The sequence below is a fragment of the Lontra canadensis genome, unplaced genomic scaffold (assembly GCF_010015895.1).
Source record: "Lontra canadensis isolate GAN:19392208 unplaced genomic scaffold, GSC_riverotter_1.0 scaffold36, whole genome shotgun sequence".
In the NCBI taxonomy this organism is placed as follows: domain Eukaryota; kingdom Metazoa; phylum Chordata; class Mammalia; order Carnivora; family Mustelidae; genus Lontra; species Lontra canadensis.
Window position 1 is genome coordinate 4,493,330 of NW_022631030.1, and position 27,803 is coordinate 4,521,132.

The 27,803-nt window shown below is 57.3% G+C and overlaps 1 protein-coding gene across 1 annotated transcript in view; it reads right to left on the reverse strand.

Annotated features, from left to right (window-relative positions):
• Positions 1–10,577: 10,577 nt before the first annotated feature.
• NECTIN1 (nectin cell adhesion molecule 1) overlaps positions 10,578–27,803 on the reverse strand; it is a 62,601-nt gene continuing 45,375 nt past the window's right edge. Inside the window, exons 2-6 of the mRNA XM_032868735.1 lie at positions 26,040–26,390; positions 25,247–25,549; positions 24,707–24,824; positions 23,241–23,392; positions 10,578–14,605 (exon numbers count right to left, since the gene is read on the reverse strand). Of these exons, the coding sequence (XP_032724626.1) occupies positions 14,058–14,605; positions 23,241–23,392; positions 24,707–24,824; positions 25,247–25,549; positions 26,040–26,390 (1,472 nt within the window). The 3' untranslated portion in view covers positions 10,578–14,057. The remainder of the gene's footprint in view (positions 14,606–23,240; positions 23,393–24,706; positions 24,825–25,246; positions 25,550–26,039; positions 26,391–27,803) is intronic.

The following is a 27,803-nucleotide window of genomic DNA, read 5'->3' on the forward strand; positions in this document are numbered from 1 at the left end:
CGAGGCTGAGCATTTGGGTGGACGTGTGGGGCGGGGTGGGTAGGTGTGGAGATGGAGGGTCCTGTGCACAAGCTCCTTGATTGCGCCCTCCTTGACCCTCTCTGCGGCTCTTGAAGTGGGGGTTATCGCCTGCATTACCCTCCACGCCCCACATCACCGAGCTAACAAGAGACAGACTTGGAGGCTGCACCCAGGCCCGTGAGCTCCCAAAGCGGGCCAGCCCACCAGTGTTCACTGGCGTCTGGGCTCCGCTTCAAGACCCCGGAGCACGACCTCACATGGGACTGCGCGTGTGCAGTGTGTTTTGCAAGTTACAAGCATTGCGAAACTGAGCCACGGTGGCATTTTGGTTCTTTTTAATATGATGTTCGGTACATTGCAAAGAGCACTTGGCTTGAAGTCAGAAGGCCTGGGTCCAAGTTATGGTCTCCTCCTCACCACCTGGGTGACTTTGGGCAAGACATTTAACTTCCTGAGCCTCTGGTTAATCATCAGCTAAATGGGGCCAGAAAGACCCGCCTCCAGCTTCCCTCCCCAGCCACTCGTGAGAATCGTGGGGCACCAAGCTTCCCTTCCCGCAGGCCCAGGGTGCCTGGCCTAGTCTGGTTGTTTCCTGCTGCAAACAGTTACACGGAGGTCCTCCCGGGGCTGGGTTTTCGACAGGCTTTTCCAGATCACTTCCGTTTTACCAAGCCATCGTCGATACCATCTTTTCCAGGAAACCTTTCCCCTCCGTCAGCCCCGCCTGTCTCGGATGACTCCATCTGATACCAAACATGGTTCCCACGAGCTCCGTTGTGCACCGCCTGGAGCTCTTGCTGCTTTGTGGGCATACTGAAACTTGTTTCAGGCCCAGGATCCCCCCAACCCAACAAGCGAGGCTGGCGGGGTCCCCTCTCCTGGCTCTCCAGGCTTGCCGTCAGGACACGGCTCTGCTTTTCAGAGTCTCTATGGTTGCAGGCAGTGGGCAGGGGGTACAGTGGGCAGGGGGTACAGTGGTTAGAGACACAGCTTCCGAACACCCCCTCCCACCCCAATGCGCTAACTCTGTGACCTGGGCAGCTCTCCTCATCTCTTCATTTCTCTGTCTTGGGTAGATGACCATAATACTGCGTCCCTCCCAAGACTGGGGTGAGGGTTTAATATTATCAGATGCTGCCCCTTCATGGTATTTTAAGTCTTAGCTCCCAGTAAAAGATCTTGGGTCATTTTGTAACATTATAGAAACGTAAGGAAATTCTCACTGTTATTAGCCTTGTGGGACTCAGTTTCCCCATCTGAGGGTTGGGGCACATGATCTTTGAGGGTCTTCTGGTTTTAATGATTTATAATTCTAAAATAGGCCGGTGAATGTCTTGCTTGGAACCTGAGTGTGTGGTGGTTTAGGGCCAGAAGTGTAGGGCTTGGGGTGACACCCAGGGGCCCAGGCTTGGGGAAGGAGGACCCAATTGCTGGAAGGTGATGACTGGAACCGTGCAAGAGGAAGGGCAATGTCAGGTGGTGAGCCTTCCCAGCCGGGATGGCCCTGTGTGCCGTCTCTATCCAGAGCCTGTAGGAAGGCCAGTACCTCCAGCTGGGGAGCCCCAGTTCCCATAGGGGCTGGGAGGCGTCCTGAAAGAGCTGTAAGGGACTGACACATTTCATGGATCGAAACCCCCAATTTTCCTTTCTCTGGAGGAAAATCCTGGAGACAGATAGCAGCCACAGTCTTTCCTGGGGGGCTGGCCTTCTCCTCACCCTGGGACTCCCTAAGTGGGCTGTCAGAAAAGACATTCTCACCCGTTCTTGTTGTGATCTCCCAGTGGGGCCCCCTTCTCTGCTCAGCTCGGGCAGGGGCTTGAGTCTTTGTTAGCCGGGCAGGTCCTTCACTCCTGTGTCGAGGAGCGCGGAGTGGGGGTTCTCTCCAGTGGGGAGAATGGCCCGACAGGTGTCCACCCGCCCTCCCACACAGCAAGCCAGACTCCTCCGGAAGCTGCCTTGACCACTATCACTCCGGACACCTGCTCTCCGGTCGACGGCGGTAGATGGAAGTGAGATGGTGACCCATTGCTGTCGGGGCTGCCGAGGAGCTCCAGGGCACCTGCTAGCCCAGCCCCACGTGGTGTCCGGGAAGCTGCCCCAGGACAGGCTGCCAAGCTCCTATCTTCCAGGCTCTTTGTCCTGCGTGCCTATAGGCATGGACTCAGAGGTGAAGAGCCTTGCTTGAGAAGTAGCCATGACGGAAATAGAGCCCAACTCCCGGTCTGGCCACTTCCCAGTGCCTACCTGCCTCCTGCCTGCCACCCGGCTCTGCCTCCCAGCCTGTCCTCTCCACCCTGTCACAGTCATCCTCGGAAACCGCATCGAGGTGTGGCTCACAGGCCCTTCTTGTGAAACAGCGGGAAACCTGCTTGTCGAAGACTCAATCCGGGCCGCGGGGGATGGTTTCCCAGCCAGCCTCCGCCGGCGCAGCCACTGGGGTGCTCCATGCCTCATGTACCACACAGGACATCTCTATGTTGCGTCAGGATTGGAGTCGCCTAATGGCTGGCCCTTCTTGCTACTCTGGAACGCTCCCCCCCACCCCGCCCCCGAGCACACACCATCCTCCCTCCTCCTCTGGCTTCTCCCCATCCCGTCCTGCCTCTCCAGGGCCTCCTTGGCCTCCAGACCAGGGACTTGCCTGAGGAGCATGGCCTGACGGACGCTAAGCCCTCCTGGGAGTGCACCACAGTGGGTTTTCACGAAGGGGATCCTTTTAAAACCCCGAATCTCAGCTAGTCATGTGAAAACGTGCTTGATATCCTTCGTTATTAGGGAAAGGCAAACGAAAATCACAAAGGGACGCCACCACGCCCTTACCAGAGTGGCTGCCCCAGAAAGAACAGTGGGGACGCCACGTGCAGGTGAGGAAGTAGAGTCACTCGAACACTCGTGGACCCCTGGTGGGGGCAGAAGTGGGCACAACGGCTTTGGAAGACGGTTGGGCCGGACCTGTGAATGATCGGCCCCCTCCAGGTATACGCCGATCAGAGATGAGGGTCACGTGCCTCAGAGTTACCTATAAGAATGTCGTGGCAGCTTTATTCATAATTGGCCCCAACTAATACATGGCAGTGGAGTCGCACAATGCAATGGTACACAACAAGCAGGTACACGCCTCGTGGATACGTCTCACAGGCACCCTGGGGGGTGGAAGGAGCCAGACACCCCAGGAAGTGTGTCCTTTGTATGATTCTCTTCCCGTGAAGTTCCCAAATGGGGATATTGTCTGGGAGGGAGCTTGAGTGAACGTCTGGGTGGGGGGAGCGTGACGTGGGTGTGTATGTGTGCAGTTGTACCCTTAAGGTTTGTACACTCTCTTGTTTGTACGGTATTAATTAAAAAAAACACATAGGATGCCTGGGTGGCTCAGTCAGTTATGCATCTGCCTTTGGCTCAGGTCATGATCCCAGAGTCCTGGGATCGAGCCCCGCATCCCTGAACAGCAAGGACCCATATATACATACATACATAAATAAAATCTTTTTAAAAATTAAAAAAAAAAGTAAAGTTAAAGGCAACAAAGTGGTAAAACCTTACATGGAATCCTGGTAGATAAAAGAGATGGAAGCCGAGACCCATCCTCTTGCTTCCCACCTCAGGAGTCTCCTGGGGCATTTCGGCAGATGCCACTCTGGGGGACACACTGGGAGCCCTTCCCCTGGAGTAAACATGACCTCAGGGATCTCAATCAGGGCCATGCCTTGGAGGGACACATCCCAGTCCCTCCATGCCTGTGTCCCTCCCAGGAGCTGGTGGGTCCTGGGGGAAGATGCAAACCATGGTGGTCACCATGTAGCCACGAGGGCACAGAGCTGGGCTCCTTCCCGGGACTTGGCAAGTGTCCTAAAGCCTGATGTCATTTCCGTGACAGGTCCCGTTTCTCTGCCGCAGTTGGCGGCTTAGGGCAGATAGGCCGTGGGGAAAATGATAGTAGGAGATAATTCCCGCCTAGCTTGACTCAACTGAGCACTCACTCTGCTTCAGGTGTTGTGTTACGTCTTTACAAAGGGATGATTCTCCTTTAATCCCTGCAGCGGCCCTCTCTGGTAGGTGCCACCATCATCTGCTTTATAAATAACTTTCTCTATATACAATGGTTTTTATTCATCTCAGCAGTCTCTTCTCAGAGCTTGAGTTATAAAGCCCAGGGAAGGCAAGCAACTTGCCTTAGGTACACACAGCTGAGAAATGGTGCAACTAGTGATGGACTCAAGGTCAGCTGGACCCTCAAGCCCGCCTCTCTCCTTTCGCCACGGCTTCAACGGATGTCTGCTGTGAACAGAACTGGGGATAGAATCATCTGAAAGGACTGTGCCAGGCTGAAACGCTGACCCCGCTCATTAAGGTAAATGGATAGCAGAGAAACCTGAGAATCACCACATTTAGGGGAGAAAATAGCCCAAGTACTGGGTGAGAGATACCTGTCTAGAAGTAGCACACATGAAAAGGATTCAAAGGTTTACTCATCCATCCACCCATCCATCCCCCCTCCATCCCCCCTCCACCTATCCCCTCAACCATCCATCTGCCACCCATCCGTCTATCCTTCCATCCGGTCATACGTCCATCCACCCACCCACCCACCCACGCATCTATCCATTGACATATCCACTCGTCTATCCACCCACCCACCCACCCAGAAATTTAACCCCCAGGATTGAGCCCACGCCACCCAGTGTTCTGTGTCACTACCATTACGGAGGTCAGCTGGGTTGGCTGTATCCACCATGTAGAGGGAATGGGCCAGGTTCAGGGAAGACATGCAGATAATCCCCCCCCACCCCCCACCTCCATCTCCCATCCCCTGCTGGTCAGATCTGTTCCAGGAATCATATTTTATCCCCGGTCCTCAGAATGAGAGAGAGCTAGTGCTGTGTTGTTGTTTTTCCAAACTGTAGAGTATCAGGGACATTTTTTTTTTTAAGATAATTTTTAAGAGCGGTTTTAGGTTCACAGCAAAATTGAGGGGAAGATATAGATATTTCCCATATACCCTGTGACCCCATTATGCACAGCTTTCCCTACCACCAAAGTCCCACCAGAGTGGTACATTTGTTACAATCCATTTTGTTATTTCTGTTGATACATTATGACCACCCAAAGTCCATAGGTAGAGGGGGTGGGGGCAAGGGTAAACTAGGGGTTGGGGATGAAGGAGGGCCGTTGTCCTGATGAGCATCAGGTGATGTAGGGAGGGGCTAAATCACTATATTGTACACCTGAAACTAATATCACACTGAAAGTAGCTGGAATTAAAATAAAAACTTAAAAAAAGAGAAAAAATTCAAAGTCTATAGGTAACCGGGATTTTGATGTGACTTTGAAAGCTTGCTCTGAGAGGGGCATTATGATAATGCTTTTCTGTAATGACTGGTCAGCTGAGCCCAGCCTTGAACTCAGGTATGCCTGACTCTCAAGTTCAGGCTCCTAACAGATGTGTTGCTAAGTGGCCTGGTGATTACAGCAGAGGGATAAGTGTATGAAGAGGTTTGGCCAGGACTAACCATCTCCAGACATTTGAAGGGCTGTCTTAGGAAGGTCAAGGAATTACCAAGGGTGAAACTTAGTGGAGGGAAATTCTATCTCAATAGAGGAGTTGCTCAATGATGGTGGGCCTAACTTGAGAGGTAGTGAGCTGCCTGTCATCAGAGGTAACTGGGATGCTTGAAGGAAAGCCCTACCTTGAGGGAGTTTGGGCCATTCCACCTGGTAGGTCTTCTGACTCTCACTTTGAGAAGTTCAGTTTGGTTCCTCCATTTTGGGGTACCCATTGTGTACCTGCCCTGGGCCAGGTGCTGGGGATGAATTAGATGTGCTCCCAGTCTTTAAGAGGCTTACAGCCTAGTGGCGGAAGGCAGCTAGTGGGTTCTAGTCCTTGCTGACTCTTGTTGGCATGGAAGCTCTCTTGGGGCTGAGGGTGCTGGGAGCTTAGCACAAGGGGAAGGTGCTGGCCACTAAGGGGAGCGTGGGTGTGAGTTCGGGCTGAGGGGACCCCAGCATGTTGTCTCTGAGTCAGGCATCCCCAAAGGCCTGCTCCCTGGGGAGCAGGATACCCTCCTCAGAGAAGGCCTCTAGCGCTCCCTGGGGCTGGTCCTCAGAGGGCTCTCCGGGCACAGGCTGGCCATCCTCCCCTCTGCCTCTCCCAGTGCACCCCCCATCATCTCAGAGAACTGCTACTGGCCTTCACTGGGGGGGAAAAAAAAAAGCGCGTCCACTTCCTCCCAGGACACTAGGCAGCAAGAGTCTCCCTTCCAGGAGGGCCTGTTGGAGCCCCTGCCCCGTCTTCTACCTCAGAATCCTACTTTGCCTTCTGGCGTGGACTCAGACACAGGTGCCAAGGAACGGTCTAACGGCAGAGAGCTGCGTCCCGAGGACTACAGGTAGGTCCCCATCCTGGCTCCCTACTGTCCCCCACTACTGTCACCAGCAGCCGGGGCCCAGGTGTCGGAGCTGAAGGTGACGATCATGATCAAGCTGACAGCCCAACGAACAGCACGTTTGGCCCTCCAGCTCTTACGTGCTTCACCCACCAAATCACCCACCTTGCCACCCGTCCGCCCGGCTTCCTAGCTCAAGCCCTGCTTCTTCCTCAGTGACACCTGGCATGGCCGGTGCTTCTGCACTATTAGAGTCTGCTGGGTGGCCTGTTGACGATGCACCCAGAGGCTCTGACTCCACTAATGGGGGCTGGGGCCTGGATGACTGATGTTTTTAAGTCCCCGGTGACTCAGGCATGTGTGTGCAGGGTTCACTTCTTTGGCTCAGTGGAGTCTGTGATGTGCATTGATGGTACCCTGGAGCTGGTTCTCCAGAAGGGCTGTTCCTGAGCCTCCCTGGAGATCAAGGTGAGTTGGGGACGCTCGAGGATGAGTCCCTCCGCTGTGGTGCGCATGCGTGCTGGGGAGGGAGGGAAGAGGGCAGTGCCTCAGCCTCTCCGCTGGGATCTGGTGGTGTGGAAGTAGAGTGGGGATTGGCCCACTTGATGGGTAAATCAGGCTGTAAATCAGGGCAGAAAATTGGGTTTGGGGACCACAGAAGCCAGTACCAAGGTAGAGCCCCAGGACTGCGTCAGGGCCGAGGTGCCTCCAGGAGCAGGGTCTCCCGGCCAGCTTTCACAGAAGCCTTTCCTCCTGCACCCTCCCTCCGACCCACCTACCTCCCATTCTCCAAACACACGGCAGATACCACCTGGGATAATCGAGATTTGTAATAAGAAGCATGTGTTTGGTCTTTGTCCCGGTTCCTGGCACAGAGCTCCTAAAACCCTCGGAATTTCCTAAGTGATAATCGTGATAAAGGTATCTTGATACTCATAAGAGATCCTTTCAACCACACCTGGGTTTAAGTTAATGAAGTTTGGAAAAACACCTAAGAATGGGGGCTGGCTGCCAGGGGAACCAACCGTGTGATTAAAAGGTTGGAACTTTCCGCCCCACCTCTGACCTCTAGGGAGGAGTGAGGGGGCTAGAGATTGAGTTCAGTTATCAGTGGCCAATAATTTAGTCAATCAGGCCTGTGTCCTGAAGCCTCCATAAAAGCCCAAAGGGACAGGGTTTGGAGAAGCTTCTGGCTTGGTGACCCCACGCAGATGCGGGAAGAGAAGCTCCCCGCCCCTTCCCATGCACCTTGACTTAAACGAAGCTCTTCTAGGAATTACAGCTTTTTCTAATAAACAGGTGATCTACTGAGTTAACTGGTTTCCTAAGTTCTGTGAGCCACTCTAGCAAATTAATTGAACCCAAGGAACCTTTGATTTCTAGCCCATGGGTCAGAAGCACAGGTGACAAGTTGGATGTGACCCTGGCGTTTGAGGGGGGTGGGCAGTCTTGGGGGACTAAGCCCCTAGCCTCTGGGATCTGATGCTCCCTCCAGGTCGACAGTTTCTGGATTGAATTTATTGCTCGGTGGCGTGGAAGAAAATGCACATTGGCAGTGGCGTCAGAATCCTACCATCTCTTCTGCTCGACACCAAATGTGGCTCCCACAAACTCCGTTTATAACCCACGGGGGTTCACACTGCTCTGTGAGCGAACTGAAACTGGTGTCGGGTCTAGCGTTCTCCAGAGTTAGGCTGGTGCCACCCCCTTCCCTGGCTTTCTTCCCCCTCCTGCTGCTTGAGACCTGGCTCTGGGCCCCTGAGCTGGTTTAGCGCATGCGTTCTGATGGTCTGTTCCCCAAGCCTTAGCTTCCTCTCCTGGGTTCAGTTCTCATTGGGCCGAATGAGCATGTTGGGCTAGAATGATCGTTTAGAACTAATACAAGATGCTAAATTCTCAAGTTAGCCTGGGATCCTCTTAAACACTTCTGGTCTGGAGAACTCCTACACATCCTTTAGGCCCAGGGGAAACATCACAAGCCTTTCAGACCTTCCCAAGTAAAATGAAGACATTCTTGTTCTGTGCTCCCCATAGGGCTTTATGCACAGTTCTGCTTCGACTCGTGGCCAGCAGGCACTGGCTGTTTTGGAATTTGGGACCCCTGGACGCTCGGAATTTTTTGAAAGAAGGACTCTGGGCGGGACCGTTACAGGAACTCAGGAGTGGCCTGGCCCCGAGTGGCCAAATAAATGAATGCATGCATGAGTGAAACAATGAATTCTTCCGTTCATCAAGTTCATTCTTTTCAACATCCTACAATCAGAGTGGTCGAGGTAAGGAAGAAGGGAGAGAGGCCTCCATGGTACCCAGAAAGGCGCTCTAGCTGCCCAGCTACCTTAGTCCCAGGCCCACAGCTGAAGGCAGTGGTGGGCACATCCCAGGGGGACCTTAGCCACACAGGTGGGTCCTGTCCCCAGGTCACCAAGCATTTTGTCTTCTGGATGTGGGGACAGGGCTGAGGGTTGAGGTTTGGGCAGAAGGAGCCTAACGAGCAAAGTTCTTCCTGAGCCTAGCTCAACTAGCAACTAGAGAGTGAGGTGTGCCCTGTACTCCTGGGGCCCTGGGGGAAGGGGCCGGATCTGGCTTCCTTGGCCCGGAGAGCCTGTGCCTGGTACTAATTGGCTGGCCCTCCTTCCGCTGCCGCTGCCGGGGAAAGTCTTGGCTAATTTGCCGGAACGCTCTAGTTAAATGCCAATTAGGACGTTCTGTCCACTGCTCTTTTCCAATATATTAATAATGTAATTAAGCATTTATTGCCTGCACAAATTAAAAATTAACTTAAACGGACAGCCTAGAAAACTGAGGAAGTGACCACTTAAACAACCAATTTGCATCTCATTTGAGAACCAGCATCTAAACAGTCTAGGGTGCTGGTCTGGCCTCCCAGCAAGGGGCCCAGCCAGCTGCCAACAGCTGCTGGCTCCTTCTCCACGCCTGATTCCCCGATTCTGCCTGCCCCCGCCTTCCCACTTCACTGGATCCTAGGTGTGGAGGACGGGCTTCAGCCCAGATGAGCTGGAGGGCTTTCTAAGTGGCCACCTTGGCCTCCAGCATCCCCCCGGCCCCCCACCTTCCTCAGGGGCAAATGGTGTGGATTTCAGTGAAAGGAGATGCTACTGGTGATGATGGGGGGGGGGAGTGAAGCCCCTGCCACTCCCACCCAAGACGGATTTGTCCTGCATTCCAGCCCAGGAGATGGGAAGCAGATGGTGCTGGAGTGGGGAGGGGAGGTGACCAAGGAAGGAGGAGCCCTTCCCTGCAACCAGTCCCCTGGAGAGATGAGGAGCTGGGTCTCTGGCAGAAAGAGCTGGCAGGGGACAGGTCCTGGTGGTCTCCTCGAAACAGAAGATGAAAGGATAAAGCTCCCCATCTCTCCCCTGTCCCCAGTCTGTCTGACATGACAGGTGTGACAGTGCTGGTTTTCTCCTCCAAACAACAGCAGGAGGGGACTTGGCAGGAAGGAGCAGGACAGCAGGGAGTGGGCGAGAGGGGGAAGTGTGCTGCTGTGGGGCAGGGAGGCAGGGACTAGGGCCGGCAGGGGCGTGGTGGGGGGAGGGCTGCCTCAGCCCGTCCCCAGCCTCTCAGGCTGCGTGTCCTGAAGGCCTCCCCACCTGGGCCTGCCACTGCTGCCCACAGTCTTCCCGGGGGTGGGGGAGGCTTCGTGGCAGCTCGTGGCAGCTCGTGCGCTGGGATGAGGTCTCAGGCAGGCCCCTCACACCAGGGGTGGGCTCCTGGAGGGGTCTGCGTCGCTGTCCCAGAACACGGGCCCCTGGTGCGGGGTGGGGGCTCCTTTCCCTTCACTCCCCTGCCAGCCTGTCTCCAGCTTGACCCTGTCCCCACGCCCACGGCTGGGGACCAGGGCACAACCTCCGTGGGGAGGTGAGGAGTGACACAGACAAGCAAGGTTGTTTTAAACACTTTATTTATAAAAAAGTACATTTTTTTTCCTCAGTACATTTTTCAACCCATCTTTTTTTTTTTTTTTAATACAAGTAAAAGGGGGTGATGCAAACACCCCCTGGGTCAGAACCAGGAGAACCTGCTGGGCCGTCCCCGGGACCAAAGACGACATGGTGACGAAGAAATCGAAGGCAAGGTAGTGGGTTGCACTCAGAGGTGAGGAGTGGCAGCTTCTCCTGGATTTTTGTTTCCATTTTATACAAAAAGAGGAAACCATTGTTTTCTGGCCTAGAATCCTGTTCCTCACAGCAGGGGGTCAGAAGAGCAGCAGCACCGGTGGGACGGGGGCTCCTCTGGCCTTCCGGTGGGACAGCAGCAGCGAGAGGCCCCAGGACCCCAGGGCTTGCCCCCCTGGGGCGCCCGTGGCCAGAGCAGGGCTCTCTGTGGGTGCGGGGGCCTGGGAGGGTCCTGCCCAGTCCTTCGTAGGAGCGGGCTCCTGGTGGCAGCTGGGCTTCAGAGGTCCGTATGGGCCCCTGGAGGCCTGCGAGCACCCCCACCCCCGCCCCTCGGGTGAGCTGCCCACATCCACCGAACACAATTCCCGATTCCTCTGCTCGGAGGATGGCAGAAAAAAATTATTGCACCAGTGGCTTGGGCATGTAGGAGGAGGTTGGCAGAGGGGGCACAGGTCCAGGGAAACGAGGCTCCCATGAGTCTCTCTAATGGCCTGAGCACTGGGAATTCACCTCTCTCCTGTGGGGCTTTCAGCAGGACCAGCCCAGTCCTCTGCCACGGCAGCGCGTGCACACCTGTGCATGCCCAGGGCACCTGTGCTTAGGTCTGTTGGGGGGTGGGGGTGCCCCGTGCGTGCGTGGACGGGGCTGGAGGTGGCTGCGCTCGCCTGCTCACGATCACCGATCCTGTGCTGCTGCTTTTCAGCTCCTTCTGATGAAAGGGGACTCAGATGCTTTTACACATCAGAACAATATCAAAATCTTAAAAGAAATGGGTGGGGGTCAGGGGGTTGGGGGGCCAAGAACAGGGAGGGTAACAAGAGGCAGGGTGACAACTGGGGGACGCCTTGGCACAAGGAATACCAAGTTTATTTCATTTCCAGCAAAGGCAGAAGCTCAGCTCATGCTGGGGCATGAGGGAGAAGTGGAGCGTCCTCGTCTCTGTCGGGCCAGGCCTCCCTGCCGCCAGCGGGCTGTGTCAGGGAGCCCAGCAGCAGGTCCGACCTTCCTGCAGACTCGGGGTACAGAAAACCCCACCTCCCCAGGCCCGAGTGCCAACCCCTGCCTGCCTCATGCCTACCTTCGGCCCCCGAGTAGCAGCTGCCTTGCCGGGAGTGCCGCTGGGCTCCCGGACAGGCAGCAGCCTCCCACATGGTCGATGCATGTGGCATGGGTCCCACAGTTTGTGCTTTGCTTGGGGGGAGGGTATGGAGGTGTCTTAAAGGGGACTCAGTGCTTTGGCTGGGCCCAGGGGCCCTCCTAAGTACATCATATAAGGAGGAACAGGGATTGGCAGTGCAGGATAAGGGAGACACAGGAGGAAGAGTTCTTTGTTTCATGGTTTCCAGAAGACAGAGAATGCCTCTATCAAGTAGGCCCCCGGGGACAAGGAGACCAAACAGAGGGGCCAGAGTGCCGTGAGGTGGGATGTAACATGGAGAAAGCCCTCTGCCCTGGGTGGGGAGGGGGACACTAATACTGCCAGGAGAAGCAGCCCAGCTCCTCCACACCCCTCTGCCCTGTGGCTAGAAAGACCTCAGAACGTTCTCCTCCAGCTCCACCCCATCCAGTACCCACAGTGCCAAGAGGGGAGAGCTGCCCCAGGGCTGGCATGGCTTCAGACTTCTGCTACGTGGCTACTGGGCAGCCAGGGCTGGGTGAGGGCAGTGGGGGCCAGGTGAGGGTGGCCCAGCTGGTGGGCCCAGGGTTGCCAGGGCAGAGACAGGGCTGGGCAGGGATTCAATAGCAGCACCAGGGAAGGGAGGAAGGGGTGCTGGGGCTCCCTTGGGAAGCCTATGGCAGGGTAGGTCGGTGCCCGTGGGGCACAGAGTGGTCTGCTGCCTGCCCCCCCAACACTTGCCATCCCACAGAGCCCTGGACAGCCTGTGTTAACTGGAACCCTAATGGGCGGGCATGAGCCTGCCTCTCCCATCCCAGGGTCTTTCCTATCCAGAGTGCTGGGGGGACCAGGGTGGGCAGATGGAGGAACTGAGGCACTTTGAGCTGGGGGAATGGAGAGGGCTGGGAGGGGCCTTTCCCCCACTGTCAGACAGGAAGCCCTCGTCTTGGGTGACTGATGGGGACCCAGAGCCCCATTCAAGGAGGGAACCTGTAACTCAAAGGGAAAGCTTCCCTAAGGATCCCCTACCCCTTCCCCATCCCAGAATGGAGACCAGGTATAGCTGAGCTGGGAGGGGAGAGAGGAAGGTGGTGAGGGGTGAACAGGAGCTCTTGAATCTGGATTCCTCGTGACCCCACTCCCCTTGCATTTCCGGCAAGCCCAGAACGTCTGCGTTGGCCTTGGCAGGTGGGCTGCCCGCTGTACTGTGTGTGTGTTCGCAGAGCTTCTACCGTCGACTCCCTTCCCCACTGACTGGTGGTACTCGGTCACCTCTGACACCTGCACATGCTAGGGACCCCAGCCCTGACTCTCCCGGGGAATCAACAGTTACCAGCACTTGACAGGTAAGGGAGAAATGGGAGAAACTCCCCTGCCGAAAGAAGCATTTTGGGGCCAGCCTGATCTAGGGTAGAGGCTCCAGGGAGCTCTGGTCTCAGCTGTCCCTGGACACTTCTGAAGGCTGTCCCCATCCTCCGCTGGGAGGGGAAAAGGTGGAGCAGAGAGGGGTGGGCCCCGGCGCTGTCCAGCCTGCGAGGGCATGTGGCCCCCGGGGGAACGAGGGGTGGACATGAGTGGCGAGTGTGCATGTAGGTGTCTGTGTTATGCGTTGGTAGAGGCATATGGGAAGCATGGGCCAGGGTCCACCCGGAGCCCCATTGCATGGGGAGCAGATAGGGGTCAAGAGGAGAGACGCACCAGGGCTGGGCCAACTTCATTCTCTGTCAGCCAATGAGGAAAAAAAATGTAAAACCAACCTCGCCAGGAAAATACACTGCCCAAGGCCCTGGGTGGAAACCTCAACTTGATTCACATAAAGAACAAGACAACCCTGGGTGCTTTGGAGAAGCCTCTCCCTGCCTCTCTGGTGCAATGGCCGTCTAGACCAGGGTCTAAGCTCCCGGCTGCTGGTGGCAGGGAGGACTGGGTTCCCTCTCCCTGGGAAAAGAGGAGCAGCAGCTGGGGGTAGGGCGGGGCTTTCCCCCTCAGGGCCCCCCTCAGCCCTCCACCCCCAGTGGGAAGGACGAAAACAGATTCCAGTGTTGGGGGGTGGGGGAGGGCTGGCTCCCCAAACCCTGGAGGGGTGCCCAGGTACACAAGACGAGAATAGGGCTCCCCGCACAGAGGGCAGGCGGAGGGTCAGGGGAGAAAAGGTACAGCAACACCAAAGCCACAGTGAACACAACAGCATGGGGAGGGCCAGGGATGGGGAGGAAATCAAAACCAAGCCAGGTCATGTGTGCCCTGGGCTCCCCGCTCCCCAGGAGTGTGGAGCTGGCTTTGGGCAGCTGGGTGAGTCTCTGTCGAGCTCCCGGAGGAGTGGGCACGGGGGTGGGCAGGGGGCGTGCGGGTGGGGGCTGGGGAGAAAGAGGCGCAGACAGAGGCTCTGGAGGGGGGCGGGGGCTACACGTACCACTCTTTCTTGGAAATGAAAGACCCGTCGTTCTGAGAAACCATGTTCTCGGCCAAGTCCAGCTGCTCGGGGTCATACTGGTAGCCCAGAGTCCGGTCCCCATAGCCATCCTGACGGGCCTCCGCCTCATCCACTGTGAAGTAGGGCCGCTTGGCGTCTTCCTCGTATTTGGGGTGGGGACCGCCCACCTTGCGCTCGCCCCCTCCGCCGCCCTCCTCCTCCTCTTCTTCCTCGTAGCTGCTCCCACCCAGAGGGCCGGGCTTCTTCTCATCGTCCGAGTCATCCGGGTACTGCAGATTCTGGGCCATGGGCGGGTGGTGCTGGGGGATGCCCGCCTTGCTGTAGCCGTTGCCGTACACGTGCTTTTTGGTGCTGTAGTCACCCTTGAAGGTGTGCCGGCGCCGGCGCAGGGCCACCACAATCCCGCCGACCACGATCACCACCAGCAGGATGCTCCCTGCCACGCCCCCAATGATGGCCGTGGGCACCGGCCCGGCGCGCCGCCCGTGTTCCGGGGGAGACGGGGTGTAGGGGAACTCTGGGTGAGGAAAAGACATGGAGGGGGACAGTGTCAGTGTCTGTTCCTGGGGGGAGTCGGCAGGGATGACAGGGAGGCAGGGGATGGAAAGGCCAGGAAGCGGGCGGGCCCAAGGCCCAAGGGCAGCAGGGTTTGGCAGGCTTCTTGGCGCCCCACCCCCTCCGGGGGCGCCCCACCCCCTCCGGGAGCCCCCCGCCCCCTCCAGGAGCCCCCACCCTGCCTCGGGGAGCTCCTAACCCCTCCAGGAGCCCAAGATACTGCGGTGTTGCAGGTGGAGGGAGAGGAGAAGCAGAGAGTGCTAGAGCCCCAGAGCCTCCGTGTTGGCTTTCTCCTTGGCTGTGGTGCCAGCTAGACCACCCCCATCAGTGGTGCGATGGACCCAGTGTCCCCCTAGCCGCCAGTCACCGTCACAGCACTGCATGACGTAAGTGTGCTATTACTTTCTATTCAGTTCAGGAGGGGATGAGGCTTAAGAGAGCTTGAATGACCTGCCCGAGGCCACCAGCCAATGATGCAACACCAGTTTGTTCTTTTGCATGGAGAGCCTGTGCTGGACACCTGCAGGTCACTGGGCGCCCACGTCTGATTTCACTGTGCTCCCTAGGGCACATGGAAGAGGACGGGGTCCCAGGCTGGCCCCAGGGACGCCAGCGGTCTGGCCCTGCAGAGCAAGGTGGGTGCTGAGGGCACTGCCAGCCTGGGCCAGGGGCAGAAGACGCTCAGCGTGGCTGTGCAGGAGTGAGGCGTGAGCGCATGTGCACACATGGCGGCGACGACGCATACACACAAGGGAGTGTGCCGGGGCACACCCTGGCCATCATGGCAGAATGAGCGTGCAGAAACGTGCACCCCAATGACAGGGTGGAAAGGAGGAGGCAGGAGAGGTGGAGGAAAGAGAAAGGAAGCGGGAGGTGGGAGGGAAGGCTGACTGGGGGAGCGCCTGTGCTGTCCCTTCCCTCTCCTTAAAGGGCCTTCCTTGCCAGAGGCTGAAGGGGGCCAGAGGGGAGGCGGAGGGAGGCGGTTCCCAGCACCACCACAGGGTGGCACCGGAGACCACGGCTGACCCGGGTCAGGAGCACTGTGGGCAGGTTCGGGGGAGCCTGGGAGGGCTGCCAGGCTGTTCGAAGCCCTCCTTACTCAGGCCCAGGCAAAGGTGTATGGTTTGGGCATCTGTTCTGGTCTCTGGGAATCGGTTCCTGCCAGCTCACTCCCTCAATGGGCATCACCCGCTCTAAGGGAACCTGCTCTTCCTATGAGCCCGTTTCGTCCTTCCAGGGGCGAAGCTAGCCCCTGCGTGGGAGTGGGTGGGGTGCTGCCTGCAGCAGGCAGAAGCAGGCCCGAGACTCTAGAAGAGGAAAGGACTTCTGGGAGTCCAGCCTGGAAGGCCTAATGAAAACAGAGGCCAAAAGAAGGGGAGGCTATTTATCTGCAGTCACGTGGCTGAGCAGGGACCACCCAGATGCTCCTGTTCTGGCCTCTCCACCAGGAAGGAGTTGGCAGAGAGAGGCACAGCCACTTGTCACCACTGTGTCCTCCATGCAGGTCACCAAGTGGCTGCCCAATAAATATTTACTGAGTATTTGTCCTCACTGCGTACTTCCAGAACCGTTTCCCTGGAACTTCAAGCTTCTCCAGCTTCACCAGGTCCCATCTGTTTACTGCCTTTAAAAGGGCTGCACACTTGCTCCCCCACAAAGTGGGAGCTGCCTCCACAAGGCGTGCCTGAAAGGCAGCTATCAGGAACCTAGCCTCTGTGCTTTCATCCTGCCTGCTAACTCTTCAGTTCTCACCTCTAACCTACCTCATCACTTCACCCATCCACCCACCCATCTACTGATCTATCTACCCACTGGTCCATCCACCAATCCAACCATGCATCCACCCACTCCACCATCCATCCACTCATCTATCCATCCATCCGCCCAACCATACATCCATCTATCCACCCACTCATCTCTCCATCAATCCATTGATCCATCGATCCATCCACTCACTCAAACATACATCCATCCATCTACCCATCCACTCCACTCATCTATCCATCCACCCACCCATCTACTGATCTACCTATTCACTGATCCATCCACTAATCCAACCATCCATCCACCCACCCATCTACTGATCTACCTACCCACTGACCCATCCACTAATCCAACCATCCACCCACACACTCAACCATCCATCCATCCATCCACCCACCCACCCACTCATCCATCCATTCACCTATCCACCCCCTTAAACATCCATCCATCCATCCATCCACCCACCAAGCCACCCAGTCATCCCTCTACCTATCTACCCCTCTATCCATCCACCTATCCAGCCATCTACTTCTCTACCAATCCATCCATCTACCCAATCAACAAACATCTATGGAGCATCTGTTTTGCTGGTCACAGAATACAAGAAACAGCCTCCCTGGGGAACCAAATGACACCCTTAGAGACAAAGCAGCATGCAGACAGTCAAGGGCACTGGCAGAGAGGGGCCTCAGGAGTACAGGGGAGGGAGAACACTGTGGTCTGGAGTTAGCAAAGGCTTCTTGGAAAAGACTTATGCCAAGCCTTGAGGATGGCAAGGACTTGGAGAGGCCAAGAGAATAAGAAAGGCATTCACATGGAGGGACCTACCTTTCCTTTCAAATTTTTCCATCTAATCCTGTTGACTCTTCCTATTCAATATTTTATCACTTCATGCCAGGTTTTACTGTAGGAGATTCCTGAATCTCCCACCTCCATTTGGTCTCTGTGTCCTTTGAGTTGCTCTGTCCACAGTCACCAGGTTAATTTCCAGTGTGTAGACACTATCACTCCCTTCCTCAAAGAGTAGCAATGATGTCCCCACTGCCCACGGACCGTGCCAGTCTGGGCTCCAGAGCTCCCATCATGCCACTTGATCTTGGCTATGGCTAACTCCCCAGCCTTGCCATCCAAGTTGATTCTTTTTTTTTTTTTTTTAAAGATTTTATTTATTTGACACAGAGAGAGAGATCACAAGCAGGCGGAGAGGCAGGCAGAGAGAGAGGAGGAAGCAGGCTCCCTGCTGAGCAGAGAGCCCGATGCGGGACTTGATCCCAGGACCCCAGGATCATGACCTGAGCCGAGGGAGAGGCTTTAACCCATTGAGCCACCCAGGCGCCCCAACCATCCAAGTTGATTCTTTATTGCAAGCCTCTGCTCATGCTGTTGGCCCTTCCAGGAATGCCCTTCCTCAGTCCCTCATGCCCATTTCCATTTCTTCAGTTTTTGAACAGCTAAAGTTTTTTTTTTTTTTTTTTGCAGGAATGATGAAAGAGGAGCGGGGTTGGGGAAGTGGCAGCCCCATGATAATTTGGGACTGTTTCTATTCACGTATGTTATAGCTGTGTGCAGTCTAAGTTCCACTATATTTATTTTTACGCTTTCTGCGACGGCAGAGATCCAACGAAAAAATAAAGCTCTCTGATGTTTTACTTGACTAGACTGAATTTTTTGGGCCCCGCTAATCAGGGTGTGGTAGAGTTTGCTGTATTAACCTATTTCGTGAGAACAGCTTGTGTCCCAAATTAGTCTGTAAATTCGAATTCAGAGTAAATCTAGAACCTGACTACTTTCCACCATCGCTCCATCCCTAATCCAAGCCATCATCACCTATCACTTGCATTAATTTTTTAAATATTTATTTGAGAGAGGAAGAGAGCGAGAGCTTGAGAGAAGGAGTGGGAGGAGAGGGAGAGGGAGAAGCAGATTCCCTGTGGAGCAGGGAGCCTGACACAGAACTTGATCCCAGGACCCTGGGGTCCTGACCTGAGCCGAAGGCACACACTTCACAGACTGAGCCACCCAGGCGCCCTGTCACGTGCATTATTGCCAACAGCTGTCCAACTGGCTTCCCTGATTCTTCCTTTCCCCTCTGGAGACCCTTTTGAACACAGCAGCCACAGAGATCCTGTCAAATCTGAAAGTTTAAAATGGCCGACATGACCTGGGCCTCTCCGCTCCCACCTCTGATTTCATCTCTTCCTTTCCTCCTGGCTCACTCTGCTCAAGGCTTACCCAGGGCCTTGGCACCGGCTGCCCTGTACCCCGGCAGACTCTTCTCTAGATGTCCCATGGTCACCCCCTCACCTCCTTCAAGGCCTGGCTCACACTTCTCATTGCATCCCCTTCTCGCCGAGTCCTGCCCTGTTTCCAACCGCAGCTCACGAACCCTACCCCAGCCCTTATGACCCCTTCATCCTCCTCCTCTTTTCTCCATGTCACTTTCAACAGAACCATGTGATTTTTCGAATGTGGTTCCTCTGTCGTTTGCGGTCTGTCCTTCTGCACTAACTCCAGAGGGACAGGGACTTGGCTTCATTGAGGTATTCCCAAGAACCTCGCTTGCCTGGCAGGGGGCCAGAGATCAAGAGTTATTTGTTGAATGGATCGTTAAGGCAAGGCTTGTCTTAGAGGTGAGCCTCTGGGTGTCTTTCCCCTCTAGATCCTTCTGTTTCACTTTTTCCCCCCTCCCCCTAAGCCCTAAGGAGGTTTACTCTTCCCTGAGGATCTTTTGGGAACAAGGGGAACCCTGGTTATTGTGGCTGCTTTGCGTCCAAGCCAGTCTAGGTTAGAAGGGCTTAGGTGACCTCCCGGTGCTGCAGACGGACTTCGGAAGCCAGGTGAGGGCGCAGGGGGAAGCGCTCTGGCCTCAGGAGATGGAGGCTGGAAGAACTACAGTTCCCAGGGTGCACAGCTGTGGCCGCAGGGAGGGTGGGAAGCCCTGACCTCCCAAAGTAGCCACAGCAGCTGTGCAGCGCGTCATCGGCAGGGCCTTGTCATGCTGGGGCTGGACCCCAGCCCTCCCAGGGGCCTGGATGCAGCCACCTGCACACTGATTACCCCCCGCACGCTGCCATCCACCAGCCGGGCCTCCCGTGTGCACACTCAGCATACAGACAGGCGCCTGCCGGCTTGCCAAGGCACGTTTGCACACTCAGAGGCACACCCCCACACTCACGCCCTGGCACGTGCTGTTGCAGGCTCACACACACCCTCCGTTCCAGACGGACCCCAAAGCCCCACCAACACTTGGTCATGAGAACTCCAGTCTGAGAGGAAGACCTGTTTCCTTCACCCTGCAGTGGTCACCCCCAGTGGATGAACCTGGGATGTCACTGCAAGTGGGAACTGGGGCAGACACCCTCCCTGCTCCGCCCCTGGAGCGGCCTGGAGACTCTCCTCCAGACAGTGCCAGTCCAGGGCTAGACGCTGCCCCATCAGCCCCTTTATAGTCTGGCCAAGGCCATACCCTGAGCACCTCTCCCCAACACTCCGCGTTACCCCCAGAGGGAGAAGGGAGGGGAGCTAGCTGGTTTGTTTTGGGACTACAGGGCTAGCCCCAGGAAACTGCTCCTCAGCACTCAGATCCTGGAAATGGGCTCATCTGAGGGCCCCAGGCGCTGTGGACATGTACACACAAATTCTGGTGTGTCTGTCCCCACCGGCCCCGTGGCCGCAGTGCAGGCCTGCTGCTTCCCATTAGGGACACGCTCACTGTACAGCCCCTAACCAGTCCCCTGGTGCCATCCACGCAGCCTCTCAAATGCTTGGTCTAAGCCGCCTGCCTCCCCACGCTGCTTCTCTGCTGAGAACCCTCCAGAGACTCCCCTTTGACAACATAGAGAAAGCCCCACTCCTTCCATTGCTGCCCACTCGGCTCCCACAAGCTTCCCCTGCCCGTGAACCCCATCCTCCATCACTGCCCACTCACTCATCCCTGTAGAAACAACTCAAATGCCACCTTCCCCAGGACCCAAGGCCCTGAGAAGCCTGCGCTAAAGTGTGTCCATGTGGGGGCAGTGCCCTGCACATGTGTGCCCTGTACACGCTCGGGCCTTTGGCGCACACCCTGCTGCCCGCCGCCTCCCCCCCCACCCCAGCTGCTCTTCATTTTCCTCTCCAGATGCGCCCAGGGCAAAGCTATTACCCGAACGGATGGCCAGGATGAAAAATTAAATTTCCACTTATCCGTCTCGCTCATGCATTCCCTCCTGACTAGTGGGGCTTGGAGCCCAGGGCATTGCTGTGCCCCTCGGATGGGGCCCCCAGAGAATGTGACAGACACTAGCTGATACGGGATGAGGTCTGGTGGTATTGGCGGCTGCTCGGAAATTGTCCGTGAGCCCAAGAACACGCAGCTCTGAAAAGGCTCCGGCTTCCCGGCTGAACCCTCCAGAGGGGATGTGAGAGCTTCCCTCCTTCCCTTGGGATGGCCGGTGAAACCGCTCCTGGGACCACCAGTGAGTGATTCAGTGAGCGTCATGCTTCCTCGACTTCTGCCTGACTGGGCTGTCAGTAAGAGTGTCCTTATGCAAGGCCCTTCTCACCACTCCTGCATGTGACTTTGGTTACCCCCCACCCCTGGTCCCGCTCAGTACTTCTGGGGAGCACAGGAGGAGAGGCTATGTGCCTCCTCCAGTTGGAGTCCTCGGCAGCTTGGTCCCCCTGCCCATAGGGCCAGTGAGGCCCGACCACAGATCCCATGCGGGGCACCCCTGCAGCCATCAGCACAAGGAGATGGCCCGTCTCCACAGCTGCCTTCTTTCCTCTCTGTTCTGTAGTCTGGGCCTGACAAGTGCCCCCTTCCCCTCCTCCCTGCTCCTGGACCTGGTGTGACTTTGACGAGCAACCCTGCACTCCCGGGCATCCCACATCTCCTGAGCTTTGGGAGAAGGGAGGCTCTACCCTTGCTGGCCCAGCCCTGCCTCTGGGGTGGGTAGCACCCCTTGGCCCCAAAAGCCTAGAAGGGCCTCTGGCTGGTCCACTCATGCCAGGGGTAGGATCACAGGGCAGGTGGGGGGGTGGGGGGGTCACTGCTCCCAGGTTTCTCAGTCTCCTCCCCTGATTTCCTGGTTCGCAGCTTCCCCAAAGAGCCTGAGTGGTGGAGGCCGACACAGTGGTCCCCCAGCTGGGGGTGGGGTGGACCAGGGTGCTGGTGGCCCCCAGAGGGGAAGGTACTTGGCGTGTGCAAGCTAGCGGAGCAGGCATCTGGCCTGAGCTACGTGTGATGATCTCTGTACGACAGACTGACAGGCACAGCCACAGGCACACACAACCGGGGCCTGTCTGTGTGTCCCTCCTAGGATACGACTCGTGGCGGCGTGGTCATGCTCCCTTACCAATACGCCTCACTGCTCATCCTTGTCTGCCCCACGGCCCCCCGGCCAGAGCTCGGGCCCCTGTGAGGCTCCTACTGAGCTCGGCCCACATTTTCTCCAGGAGCCGAGAAGCGTGTGAATCTGCCCTGACCTCCAGCCCAGACCCGAGCCTGGGGGACAGGCCGCCTTAGCTTTCCTTGGGTTCCTCCTCGGATGCTTCTACTACCTCAGCCAGTCAGAGAGCAGAGGGCAGGGGGCTGAAGGGAGCAGCAAAGGACCAGGGGCGCCACCTTCCCGGGTGAGGGTGAGACGGAGTGGTCCCGATGGCAGGTCGGTGCAGGCCCCACACACCGTCCGGCTGCTCCCTGGGCAGCTGTGCCTGGACATACCCACAAAGGAGGCCTCCTCCTTTCTGAGACCCAGGCCCAGAGCTGAGGCCTCTTCAGTCTGTGCCCGAGTCCTATGCCGGCCCTCCGGTGAGCACGGTCCAACCACCCACAGGCTCCACAGCTCCCTGACGTCACTTCCTGCGCACACGCACCCTCTGACGTCACTTCCTGCGCACAACACGCACCCTCTGACGTCACTTCCTGTCCCTCTCCGCGGCGGCAGCAGCATGACACCACCTCCCTCGCCAGGCACTTCTTTCTGTCACTTTCCTATCCTGAGACCAGCTCAGCTACGACGTTAAAGACACCCCCGTCACGGCTGTGAACTTGTGAGGGCAGCTGTACCCCTCTATTGGCTTGTTTTGATTCTTCCATTAATCATGATAATGACAGAGATCGAGATACTAATCACAGAGCATGGGCCATTTGTTGACAGACTGGTCTGCGCTAGGTACTCGGCCCACATTTCGTACATTCTGACAACAAGGCTTCCAGGCACCTCGAGGACCTGTCCACGTCCCAGCTGTCTGACGCTGGCGCCCGGGCTCCTTTCACAGCCCATGGCAGGCCTCCCCCAGAACATCCTGGCTCCTGTGCTCCCTCCCTTGGGCCCGGGAAGTCAGGTGTCTGAATTTCCTCTTCTGCACTGACACACAGGAAGATGCCGGGAAAACAGCGATTCAGTCGGGGGGCACAGGACCACCATGGCTCTGGGCTATCTCCTTGTTTTCCCTCCAGTGTCCCTGCTTGAGGTAAGCCTCGCCCGGCCGCCCACGTGGGTTTCCTGAACTGCAGAAACAGAGGCGCTCCGGCTGCCAGCATCACAGGACACGGGCAGCTCTAACACCGCCCCCGACCACCCCCCGATCCCCCCAGCAGTGTTGCAGACGGCGCTTACTGCCTCCCTTCGACCCCTCTCTGATTGGGGATCACCCTGTCTCGCACAGAGCCTTATAACAGAGGAAACAGAAAAGCAAAGCAAGGCCAATGGCCAGAGCTCAAGGGGGAATTGGAGGAGGAAGAGGAGATGTGATCTTCCTGCCATGACACAAGCCAGAGGTGGGGGACATCGGCTGTGGAGGAAGCAGTGAGTGGGGGGAGAGAGGCCAGGCAGGGGGCAGCTTCCTACCTGTGATGTTGACCTCCACCTGGCCCGAGCGTGTGCCGATGGGGTTGGTGGCCTCACACACGTAGGTCCCTGCCAGGCTGTAGTTGATGGGCCCCCTGAAGAAGAGGGTTCTGTTCTGGGCCTCCACGCCCTTGGGGAGAGAGCCATTCAGCCTGCGGGGATGGGAGACAGGGCAGATGGTTACGACTCTCCCCGCCAGAAGCTGCCCCAGTGTCACCCAACTCCTCCAAGACTCCCAGCCCTTTTGCTGAATGAGTAACGGGCAGGGTCTGTCTTGGAAGGAAGAAAAACAGCCCCAACTGTAATCTCCTGTGTTTCACACTCAATGGTCCCAGCACTGAAATGCAGACAGGACCGGAAGGTACTTGCCCCACTGAACTGATGAGAAACTCTTTAAGTTCACAGTCAAGGACACAGCTCCTTGTGACATAACTGGAGCCCGGGTCTTTGACTCCTGGCACAGTGCTCTTCCAACTAGACCTGGTCTCTTGGGTTGTGGTTTAACGAGCTGCTCGCGTGACCCCTCACGGAGGAATCGAGTCCCATTTCACTATCTCATTGTTCTGCTAGACACATCACAGGCCTTTCTCCTGGGGAAACGCAGGGAACTGCCTTCTGATCCATGAAGCTATGGTTCTGTTGGACCTGGCAGCTCCCAGGCACACAGAGCTGACACTGGCAAGCCGGCCCTGGCGACCTGCACCTTCAGAAGCGCTTCTGGTTCCAGGAAGTGGATGGAGGGGGAGAGTGAGCTAGGGCAAGCCAGTGCCCTCTGCCTCCCGGAGAAAGAGTACAGACGCAATGTGGCAGCCATCTCCTGGCCATCACGTCAGCCTGCTTCTTGGCTTCCCCACACCAGTCTTTCTACGTGTTCCATCCAGCTTTTCTCTGGAAAGAACCTTGGCTCAGGCCATCAGATCCAACTGCAGGAGCGGACCAGACCCTCTGAGAGCCAGGTTCAAAGATTGGGAAGCCAGGAACCAGAGGACGGGATAAGGGATAAGCATGCCATGAACACAGGCATGCTGGGCTGACGGCTGCCCTCTCCTTGAGAATCTGGGGGTGCTGGAGAGAAGGAATGGGAACAAAGAAAGATCTGGGATGCTCCAGAAAGCCAGCTTCCCTGGGGACACCTCGATAAAAATAAATACCGGGGGCTCGGGTGGGAGTGACTCAGACTGAGATCACCAAAGGAAAACGACAAAATTCTTTATTAGGGAGAGGAAAGCAGGCAGATCATGAGGGAATCCCCCTCTGGCAGAATGGTTTGTCCCACTGACCCTGCTGCTGTCAGATGGGGGGTGTATGCACACGGGGTCTCTCGCGGCCCCTCCCCTTCCCACTGAGAAACCTGAATGAAGACCCTGATTTCCTCCCCACTTAATGCCCCTGGAGGTAGGGTGGGGTATCTCCCTGTGACCGGTGAGGGACCCTGCCGGGAGCCCGGCCCGCCCCAGAGCACTTACGTGGTCCAGTGGTACTCGGTGGCGGGGGGGTTGGCGTCAGCTTTGCACGTGAGCTTCACGTCTGTTCGCTGCAGGTACCAGTTCCCATCAAAGCCCTCAATGGTCACCTCGGGCTCGTCTGTGGGGCAAGGGATGATGTTGAGAAGGGGGAGGTCAGGAGAGCAGGGCTCGGGGTGAGGGAGCCTCGGACAGGGAAGGGAGGGCGGACAGCAGCGACATGGATGGAACCAGCTGGGAGAGGGAGAGAGAAGGGGAGAGGGTGGTGATCACGGACCCTCAGAGCAGAAGCAGCAAGGGGACTGAGGAAAGGACGAGGACAGATGAGCCAAGGGAGGAGATGGGGGAAGAGAGGAGGGAGGCCAAAGCACCCCCAGGAAGAGAGGGAGGGGAAGGCTCGAGAGGCCAGAGAAAGGAGGGGTGGGGAGGGGAGAGCAGTAGGAGACAGAAGCAGAGGAGGGAGGGCTGGCACGGGGGGAGGTGGGTGGGCAGGGGACGGCGGTGCCCACCCCGGGGAACCGGCCCGCCCCGCGCCCTGCTCACACTGCACATTGAGGGTGAGGCTCTCTCGGAAGCGGTCCATGTGGTAGTTGACGATGCAGGCCAGGGACTGCTGGTGGGCTTCCCGGCTGGGCACCAGGCGGTAGCGGCTAATGACAGTCACCGTGCCATTGGGGTTCCGGATCTCCTGGTACTCCGCTTCACCCTTCAGACGTGTTTCCCAGGACACCACGCTGGGAGGCTTCCCATTGGCCGAGGTGCAGGTGGCCACCAGGACCTTGTCATCCTGCCCCTTCTTGGCTCGAAGCACTGCCTGGGTACCCTCTACCCAGTTGGTGGGTTTGGCTGCGGGGAAGTGGAGAACACCATGGGACCAGCTCCACTGCCTCACCCAAGGTGTGCAGGCCCCGGACGCGCCCTTGGCCATCCTCGCCTTTTGGCACTTCTCCAGAGACAGCTTCACACCTAACCCACATCCTTCCTGCTCTACGGCTGGGACCCGCTTCTGTCAAGCAGAGGCCTTCTCAGAGCCTCGGCCTGCTCCAGCCAAGGGCTCTTGCCCTCCCCGTGGCATCTGCTTCCTGGCCACCCACAAAGCCCCCAGGGGGCTCCGACATGAATCCCGATCTTCAGCTCTGTCCGCGGCAAAGGCCCTGCCCCCAGCCCCCAGTGAACTGTGGCCCCACTGGGCTGGCAGGGACCGGAAGTGCCACGCCTGGGGCTCGGGGCACAGGCCAACCCAAGGCGAATGACGGGGCCACTGAGGCACACGGTGAGGATAGCCAGGCCCCGGGCCCCCCGCACGAGCAGGGAGGGAGGGGTCGGGCCAGCTTACCCATCACGGTGAGGTTGAGCTGGCTCTCTCGATTGCCGGCGGGGAAGGTGGCGAACTCGCAGATGTAGACCCCCTCGTCGTCCAGCTCCAGGCGCGAGAGGCGGATGGTGCCGTCGGTGAAGGAGGGCCGCAGGAACTCCACGCGCTCGCGGTAGGGGTTCAGCACCGAGACGCCCATGGCTGGGTTGTAGATGGCCACATTCTGCTTGGAGCCGTTGGTGGCTTTCTGCCACGTGACCTGGGTGATCTTCACGGTGGGCAGCGGGTTGGCAAAGCTGCAGTGCAGAACCACGTCCGTGCCGATGAAGCCGTACATGGAGTCGTTCACCTGGACCACCTGGGCCTGGGGGCCTGGTCAGAGGACACGCGGGGGCGGTCAGCGACAGGCACGGCCCCCCGCCCCCACTCCCGGCCGCTGCTCCCCTCTCTCTGCCGGAACTACTCTTCTGATGCTGATCACAGAAACACTGATGGCTGGTACTAAAAGCATTCCGGGCAAGACTGAAAACTGCTGTGGGTTTAACCCGCACTGCCCAGGATCCCGCCGCGCAAAAATATCACCGATAATCCTGGAGGAAATGTCCTCTTTTACTTTCTCCTCTCTACATTTTCCCTCTATTTCTGCGCACGACCTTCCCTCCCTCACACAGAGCCAGAATCATACACTGGACGCACTGTTCCAGAAGCTGCCCTTTCCTCTCATGACACATCATGGCTGCCACCTCACGGCGGTAAACTCACGCCGCCTCCCTGGTCTTGGATGAGGAGGGTCAGCGCGCTGTCTTCTTGGGCGCTGCCAACCTCATCCCCTTTCTGGGCCTCAGTCCCCTTCTGGCAAATGGGGAATAAAATCCAGTCCTCCACCTCACAGCATTTGCTAGGAGAATCAGTGGGACTGAGGAGAAATTGTGTCAGGAGACAGGAAGCGCTGCGCACATGGCTCACGGTGGCCGCCATGATGGCCATCCCCACAGGTCTTCTCCCCAGAGGCTGAGTGCCTATGGGCTGGGGCAGCATGGCTCTGTCCCTCTCGCCCAGCCAGGCCCCCGGGGGCAAGTGGGTGCTTCACAAGGTGCCGCCTCCTCCAGCTCCTGCTCCTTCCCAATCTCGTTCAAATGCCTTGGCTTTCAACATCCCCTCATCTATATTCTGCCTCTCTGTCCCCATCTCTCCACACGTGATGCCTTCCGACTGTGTCAGACCGGGCCCCTCCTCAAGACACGCCATGTTTGCATGTCCCCCCTCCCTCCTCCTGACACTCCCAGACTCTTGCTCGTGCGGTTCCCTAGAAGGCCCCAGAAGGCTCTTCCCCTTCTCCACCCATGGATCTCCCACCTTGGGAAGCTTCACAGACCCTCCCCACCATTACAGATCTCTTCTGGCTTGGAATGTGGTCTTTCATGCCTCTGACTTCTCCCCCAGAGCGGGATCCAGGTCCTTCCCCCCCGCCACATCCCCAGGGCCTGGTGTCTTGGCACACAGTAGGTGCTCAGTAGACATTTGTTGCCAGAAAATTGTAACGGAAACCTGCGAGAATAGAGACTTGCCAAGAGGAGGGAGTGATCGGTGGCATCGGATGAATCAATCCCCCCCAGTCTCCTCCCCGCTGGCTTCATTCCCACAAGAAGGGCTTGGTCGAGCTTTGCCCGAACCCTGAACTCAGGGCAGCCATCCCCTCTGGCGGGTCTCTTCGGGGCTCATTCCTGAGCTTTGTTCCTGGCTGTGCCTCTGCACACTTTGTGTTGTCACATCCTTACTGACCAC